General features: G+C 29.6%; 1 protein-coding gene across 1 annotated transcript; it reads left to right on the top strand.

The window, feature by feature from the left end:
- On the top strand, positions 1,732–2,786 carry LOC18587280 (aquaporin SIP1-1). Its single transcript, XM_007010988.2, has one exon. The coding sequence runs from the start codon at positions 1,916–1,918 to the stop codon at positions 2,642–2,644; it is 729 nt and encodes a 242-aa protein (XP_007011050.2). The 5' UTR covers positions 1,732–1,915; the 3' UTR covers positions 2,645–2,786.

Below are 9,235 nucleotides of genomic sequence, written 5' to 3'. Positions count from 1 at the left end.
TCCACAATATAAAGTAATTCTCGTTATTCATAGAATTCATAAGTAGTGCCAAAGGGTCACCTCTAACCTTCTGATCAACAATCGCTCTCCACAAACTTCCTTTCTCATTCCCATATCTCCACGACCACTTACTTAGCAAAACCATATTCTTAAGCTACCAATTCAGTAATCTACGCTCACATTCTCACCATAGCTGCATACAGTTTCCCAATCCACCATATGCATCTTATTTTTTGGACCTAAGCAGCTAAGCCTTTTAAGGGGATAAATTTATTACCTACTATATTTCTTTAATTTCTACTTTATGTATGCCTGGTTGAACAAAAAACCTCAAATGCACTTCCTTGTTTAGTCACTCTTTAAATAAGAATGTAAACTATATACGAAACATTTTGTCAAATCAATTAATTAACAATGTACTGATCCATATTCTTTTATTACATTCAACATTGAATTATTTTTCTATCATGCAAAAGTATAAAAAAATTTAAAAAAATAAAAAGAAATTATTATTAATTTTCCTAGAAAATATAATTTTTGTATAAATTTTTTAACTCTTTGAACATGTAATATATACATTTATAATATATATAATAATATAAATTGAACGATTAATTGGGTCTTCCGAACCCTTTTGTCATTTTGGGCTTTTTGGTGCTTACTATTTTCAGCTTTATTTGGGCTTTGGTTGTTGGTTCAAACAACTTTGTTCCATACTTTCCTTGCCCATTGCTGAACTCATTCATAAGCCTTTTATATTTTTCTTTTATTTTTGGATTTTTGTACATGTATTAAAATAATGATGAAAAAAAAAAGCAAAAAAAAAAGACCAAGAGAATCTCATCTTACAACATGCTACTAAGGGTGTTAAAAAAATACCGTTTAAAGTTAATTTAAATAGTATTTACAATAATATTCCTATATTAAATATAGTGGTTGAGAATTAATATTATGAATTTGAATGTATTGAGAGAAAACATTATTTTAATATAATAAAGGCATTTGTTATAAAATTAATACATAAAAATTAATATTTTTTATGTAAAAAATCCCATTCACTGCAACGAGTAAATCGTGTTTCTTGTTATTATCTAAAGAAATATTATATTTATAAAATATAGTCCATTTCCTCTTGTTTATGTAATTCCTATTCAAAATTTTATGTAACTTAATATATATATGTATGTATATTATAATTGAAAATGAAACTAATTAGTATTAAACTTCCTGTCGAATGTTACAGCCTAATTTTCTTATCTCTTTCGTTTCCAAATAATTTTTTTTAATTTAATATATTTTAAATTATTACTTTATACATTGACAATGAAATTTTTAAACTTTATAAACAGATTGATTAGAATATTGTTATATATTCATTTAATTATTATACTAATACATTAATTTTTTTTAAATATAACTCAATAAAACACGTGTAAAATTTCTAATATTGACTAAAAATTAAAATTCTACAACCATATATAAAATAATAATTATTTGGATTATTTTATATATAAACTACATCAATTTATATATACATTTAATAATTTAATTAATTTTCATAAACATATTTTAATAAAACATGTTTCAACTCTTTATTTTTTTTTATTATCTGAAACTTAAAAATTTTACCCTGGCACGTAACATGCATTTTTTTCTTATGTATAGAATTTAATATAATTACTCGGTTAGGTAAGATTCACGTGATATCACTACCATCCACAAAGCCAAGATAAGCCGCAGAAGCAGTTGGTATCTTGGTATTCGTTTGTTTTCAGACAAGTTGAAATGCTGTCTTGACAAAGCACCAGAAAAAGAAGGCAAAAGAGAACAAAAAGACGGGCCCAAAAGCTAAGCAAAGGGAGGGCTGAAAGTCTGGTTTTCTGGGGCTCTTCCCAGGGGTGAACTGAAGAGGAAGATGGGAGTGATCAAGGCAGCCATAGGAGATGCCCTGTTGACATCCATGTGGGTGTTTAGCATGCCTACGCTAAGGATTTTTACAGGCAAAATAGCAACTTTCCTTGGTGTCCAAGCCCTCCCCTTGGCTCCTCTCTTTATCACCACCATCCTTGTCAGTTGTTTAGTTTTCCTCTTCAGCTTGATTGGAGAAGCTTTGGGTGGTGCCAGCTTCAACCCCACAGCTTCTCTCACTTTCTATGCCGCCGGTCTCAAGAAAAACTCCTCTCTCCTCTCCATGGCCGTACGTTTTCCTGCTCAGGCTGCGGGTGGAGTTGCTGGTGTCAAGGCAATCCTGCAAGTGATTCCGGGGGAATACAAGAAATTCATCAAAGGACCTTCCCTGAATGTGGATTTGCATACAGGGGCAATTGCTGAAGGGGTTTTGACTTTTGGGCTCAGCCTTGCTCTCCTTGTGATTCTGGTCAGAGGTCCTAAAAACCCTTTGATTAAGCTGTGGTTAATGGCTGCGTCAACTGTGGGATTGGTTACAACAGGTTCCAAATACACTGGACCTTCCATGAATCCAGCCAATGCCTTTGGATGGGCATATCAGAACAACTGGCACAATTCTTGGGAGCTTTACTATGTTTATTGGATTGGTCCTTTGACTGGGGCAACTTTGGCTGCTTGGGTTTTCAGATTCCTGCTTTCTTCTCCTCCACCACCATCCAAGGAGAAGAAAGCTTGATTTTTAGGTAAATTGTTTAGCATTTTCAATAAAAATTATTCCCACTTTCTTGCATTTAGCTTATTGGTGTTTGGATGATCATAAGCCTTAATTGATGATCTGATTCACATGCCTAATTGAAAGAAATATTTTTTTTCCCCAATTAAGGGTTTGATTTGAATTATTAATTTTAATTTTAATTTTTTAATATCAAAATGCACGTATTTATTATTGAGGTAAATGTTAATACGAAACACGAAATTGATTGTGAAATGTCTGCAGACATTTGATGTGATTGAAATTCATTGTGAACCCTTCATAGAAAAAGATGGGTAGGCCTACCGAACACCAAAAAGATGCTTGTCGGTCAAAGCATCAACTTGATAATTTGCAGGTTGTTTACTTGTTAAAATAATTTAATTGAAATTGTATTATAAATAAGGGTTTTAAATTAAATAATCTTTTTAATTTCATAAATTACATTTATTTATTTTAAACTTTTAATGTAAATTTTTGAGACGAAATTTCAAGATTTAATGACGAGAATATCTTTTAACAAAATATAATCAATCAACTTAAATTCAATATTAAATTTGGTGGAAAGGCAAATATAATGGAGAATGACAGAGTTCATGACAAAGACTTATACCAATCAAAAATATTTTCGTCTTATAGCTTCTTTTAAGAGAAAAAAGAAAAAAAATAATTTTACACGTTTTAAATGGACTGTATATATAAAAGTTTTATACACAGTTAATTAGAATTTTTAAATTTCTTTGACGATATTAGAGATAAAGAAAGTGATAGTGACTACTCAAATTTTTGCACTTTCAAGAAAGAATAGACAATTTAATTTGGATTTTCTCTCCTTTAAATAGAATTTAATTTAATTACCAAACTTTCTATATATAAAATTGAAATGTTACAGAGAAATTGATATTTTACCTATCTAAAACTTGCACAAATCAAGAAATGGTCAAGCACGTGAGAATTTCAAGGGGTGACATTGGGTAATCTATGCATTTGAGATATTTTAAAATATATGATATAATATATTTTAAATATTTTTATAGTTATTTGTACAAGATGTATATGTTCGAGAGAGAGAGAGAGAGATTTAGTGATTTTTTTTATAAATAATTAAATGAAAAAAAAAGGTCAAGTTTAAGTAATTTTCTTCTGTTTTCTTACTATTCTATGGGTTGGGCTTTGGCCCATAGCTATATATACCCATATTGAAATATTATATTCTACTATTGTATAAAACAAACCACATATATTGATTAGAACTCGATGATCAAACTAAAATGGATATATAACAAAGATTCGATACTCATCCTGCATCAATGATATCTTCATTCGCCATCCCCAAATCATCAGCTGTTCTGTCTGGATCAAGACGATAATCATTGAAAACGAACCTCGTACGACGGAAAACAGCACGGGTACCGTCACTTTAATCAAGCATTAGATTACGTAGTGGTGTGTTTCGGCCCATCCGATACGAAAGTTGATCACCTTCTTTCTGTCTCTACACTTTCAGAACAATGGGGTTCTCTTCTTTGGCACAAGATAGAGAGATAAGTTGGTGAGCTTCTTTTTGTTCCTGCACTTTTGGAACAATGGGGTTATCTTACGTTCAAGCATTTGATTCATTAGTTAGTGTATGATCTTCTTACCTAAAAGCAAAGTTCGAATCCTTTTATCCACAATTATAAAAAAAAAAAAATACAATGGGTTCTCTTTCTTTCACCTGAGAAGTATAGATTAGACTCAATGGAGTTGCTGCTGTGCAGCTCTTGATCATTTTCACTGCTTCTTTGCCAAGGACAAAGAGAATAGACCTTATATAGCATTTTCCAGACAAGAAGAAAGTAAATACCAAGTTGTAAAAGTGTCTCTTTGGGAGTTCAAATAATCAATAGCAAAGACAACATATATGCATGCATTTGCTCCTTGACCGGTTTGAGTGATGGAGGGTCGCTTCATTGCCTGATCTCCTTATATTATTATTAGCTTTAATTAACCAGCTCGAAGATTGATAGAGCTTGATGAGGTGCACTGATACGTTCAGTTCCTTCCACACTTTGGATGAAAGAAGTTTGGAAGCAGAGTTTTTCAAGCCTGTTTGAATAGTCAAGATGAAGATTAATTCCTGACTTATTCATAAAAGATTAGGCCTTTTGAATTGTGATGGGGCAGTTATTTTTATTAATAATCATAGTAAAGATTGGTAAATTTCCAATGCCAAATTGATAAAATAGGATATTAATTTGAAGGAGAAAATGCATGTATGTATGTTTCCAAAGCAAGTTCTTATCCTCTTAATTTCCAGTTTTCAACTCCCAAAGAGACACTTGTGCTCTTTCCTGCAAATTGAATACTACTATATAAATTGTCCCTTGATCATTTGCATAGACGTCCTAAGAAAAAGGCTGTCTGATGACTATTTCTCTTGGCAAGTGAAAATGGATATGATTAGCACAGCAGCAACTCAAACAACTCTAATCACCCTTTCTCAGGCCACAGAAGGAAAGCGGATTCGGACAGAAGGAAGCTGATCAACTTTATTATTTGATGGGACCAAAGACATAGCTACGTCAACTAATGCTCGATTACACTCGACGCATTGGTGTTGCCTTCAACTCCAGGAGTTTCCATATAAAACCGATGGAAACAGCTGATGATACGAAGGTGGTAGATGAAGATATCATTGATGTTATTGCATTGGCCAAATGCACTGTCACGGATAAGGTACTTGGTATTTTTAAGGTATCCAACTCGAAATCGTTTAGTTATCAGGATATTTAAGCTCTATTAAAATTTGTATAAAATTAAAGTACTATCAAAATTGAGTCTTAATAGTAAAGAATGATTCATTAATTATTAATTTGAATTCATTGACACCCATTTAAGTTGGCAAACAATTAGTGTTTCCCATCTTTTTATGAGTTCAATCTCTACTAGTAATAAAATTTTACATATTTATGTTTACATCTTAATTCAACTAATATAAATTAATATCACATTTGTTATTGTTACATTTATTGATTTAAAAGGAGGTAAGTTGGTTGAGATTATTAAAATTGTGTTAAGATTCAAATTTCACAAAATCTAAACTTTTTGTAGCACTATATAAAATCGGGCTCAAACAATTATCTGGTTGATAATCCTAATATGATTTAAAAGGAATACTGCCCCTTGTATCATTATAATTAATATAACACAACATTATCAGGTTGGATTACATCCTTATTAGCATTTCAATGTAAAAGATCGATAGTGTTAATATAATTGTAAAACCCATATAACAATAACCTATTTATATCCCTATTAGGAATTAACTGTAACAAGTTGCATTCCTAATATGATTGTAAAAAGGAAAATCTTGAATACTAATCCTCTTATGATTATAATTAATATAAAAATTAATCAATTTCATGTTCTGTATTAATATTTAACTCAATAATAAATATGTGTATTTTTATATTAAATACGTGTATATATATATATATAAATGATTATATATATATATCCTCTCTACTTAACTAGAAGTTACACCATCGGGTAAATCATTGTTCGATTGATTTAGTTTTGTTTGCGAATTCTTGAAAAACTTCCACTAAACAAACCAAATTTCCAATTATGCAATCCCTTCAAATTAGTCACAAGCCTTGGAGTGAAGACAATGCTCCCTTGCAACAATTTCCTATTACTGCCTCCATCGCAGCCAAAGCCCTTTTCTACCAACATTGTATACATGCTACAAATAAAGAAGCTGGTTAAACTGTGTGGAGATTCTTGTACAAAGATCATAACTTTGAAACAAGTCCAACAGTTGTGTGACTCGACCTACTTTTACAAGATTTAGAAATTCCTCGTAACTATAGAGTAAAAATAAATAAGAAGTTCCACTTACAAGTGTTTAAGTTAATTGCCCAGTTGGATTGAAGCTAATGTAGTGGTGGAAAACGACATCATCTGAAAGTTGAAGAGCCTCATGCTTTTAGAAGACACGGGGATATTGAACAATGTACTATCTGCTCAGAGATTTTGCTTACGGGTACCAAAATGATTCGTCTACCATGGTTGCTCATCTCCCATGAAAATTACCTTCTCAAATGGCTGAAAAAACATAAGATTGTCCCATCTACCGCCTTCATTTATTGTAATTACAACTAGTATCTGTTTATTCAAATATTCATGCATTATTTATTACTGTTTGAGTTCTCAATTTTGTTTGATTAATTATTTCTTGGTAATGAAAAGACTATGTTGAAAACTTGTCCAATTGATGAATAAGCAAACTTTTTTGCTTTTTTAGCATTCTCTAGGTTGGGCTTTGGCCCATTGTTAAATATGTTAGAATATATTTTACAAATCAAACCACATATATAGATGAGAAACCCATCATCAAACTAAAATTGATAATACAATAAAGGTTTGAAACTCATGGACCAAGTTAGAATTGTGGCTTCTCCAAAATATGCTTGCGTCCATTTTCTTTAGATCATAGAGAGCCCAAACCAAGTACGAATATTTTTTTTTTGAGTGTTTGGTTGAGTTTGGATTATTTTTTATTTGTTTGTATTATGTGATTATTGTTAGTTTTAATCAATGACTGATATAGTTTATATAAATATATATATGCATAAATTAATATGTAATGTTCAATTAATATAGAAAAGATATGAATATATATGTATTCTCTAAATAGAATAAAAGGATAATGTATTATTAGGTGTTTTTTTTTTAAAAATGTATCAATAAATAATGAAATACTTTGTTATATATAATGCTTGGGATAATATAATAAAATAGATATTAGGCTAAAAAAGAAATATAAAAATGATATAATAATAAATAATGTAGTATACAATTTAATAAGAGATAAAATTAGTCTAAAATTGGAGGGTTAAAATATTTAGGTTTAGGAAATTAGGCTAGCTATGTCGTCAAGAGTATTAATATAGAAAAATATTATTTGGATTAACTTCAATGATGGAATTTTACCTGGGAAGGTAAAGAATTGCTATTTTCGAAATGACTTTCCTAGATACAAAATTTGATTAGGGTTTTCATTGAAGCGTTCAGATAAACTCTAATCTTATATTCCAATATCTCGTTAATTTAAATATTCATCGTAAATATTTAAAGAAATAAATTCATAAAATATTTTATTTAAGATTAAAATTAATATAGAGACTAATTAACTCCAACAATATTACAAATAAAATATTCATGAAACTAAGTTGATTATTTAATAAAAGTAATTTAAAATAATAATAATAAAAAAAATATCTATTTAAATAAAATATTTTAAAAAATATATAGTAAAAATAAATCAAATATTTAAATATTAAATTTATTACTATAGAAATTAGAATCGAAGAAATTATTTTATAAACACGTCCATTTGACATCATTAATAATTTTATCTTAACACGGCATATGGCATAATCAAATAAATTTTCTCTTCAAACCAAATAACTATTACTAAATTGTTTATTTATTTTCTTATGCATTGCACACAAATTCTCAATTCTTTTTTTTTTAATTTTTTTTCCTTTTGCACATAGGTTTTCAACATTTCATCTATCATCTTTTTTACTGAATCAATGAAACAATTTTTTTTCTCTCCAAACTATATAAGTAAACTAAATTTTTTTATTTTTTTTCCTTTGTACAAAATCTGCACGGTTTTCATCATTTTTTATATTCTTTTTTTTTGTAAATCAATCAACACACAATTTGCACGGTTTTGACCATTTCTCCTATTCTTTTTTAAGTGAATTAAACAAATAATTTTTATTTCTTTTCAAATCAAATAACTATAGAAAATTTTTTATTTTATTTTCTTTTTGCATATGATTTGCAAGGTTTTCACTATTTCTTATATTCTTTTTTTTTCATTAATCAATATATATATATAGCCTCTTTGCTTAATAAGAATTTTCACCATTTGCTAAATATCAATGTTCGGTTGATTTAACTTTGTTTTGGATATCTTGAAAAACTTTCACCAAACAAATCAAAATTCTAACCATGCAACCTTTTTAAATCCGTCAGAAGGCTTGGAGTGAAGATAATGCTCTCCTTGCAACAACTTACTATCACTGCTTTCACCGCAGCTAAAGTCCTTTTCTACCAACATCGTATACTCACTAAAAATAAAAGAAGTTGGTTAGATTATGTGGAGATTCTTGTATAAAGGCAATAACTTTGAAACAAGTCCAAAATTCGTGTAAGCTTAGGGATGTCAACCAACATTTACAAGATCTAGAAATTCCTCGTAACCACAGAGTAAAAATAAATGAGGAGTTCCATTAATTAGTAGTATTTAAGTTAATTGCTCGCTTAGGTAGTTGGACTGAAACTAATGTAGTGGTGGCAATCGACATTATTCGAGAGTTGGAGAGCCATATAATGATGTACTATTTGCTTAGTGAGTTTGTTTGTGGGTTTCAAAATCATACATCTACCATGCTTGCACATTTTCCACAAAAACTGCTTTCCCGAATGGTTGCAAAAAAAAAAAATTGTCCTATCTACCACCTCTATTTATTTTAGTTACAACTAGCATATGTTCATTCAAATATTCATGCATGACTT

Source organism: Theobroma cacao, chromosome 10 (assembly GCF_000208745.1).
Source record: "Theobroma cacao cultivar B97-61/B2 chromosome 10, Criollo_cocoa_genome_V2, whole genome shotgun sequence".
Taxonomy (NCBI): domain Eukaryota; kingdom Viridiplantae; phylum Streptophyta; class Magnoliopsida; order Malvales; family Malvaceae; genus Theobroma; species Theobroma cacao.
Note: the sequence above shows the minus strand (reverse complement) of the source record. Positions and strands in the feature narration are given on the sequence as shown.

What these genes read in the sequence shown, in the direction of transcription:
- LOC18587280 (XM_007010988.2), top strand. Translation starts at nt 1,916, where the DNA reads ATGGGAGTGATCAAGGCAGCCATAGGAGATGCCCTGTTGACATCCATG.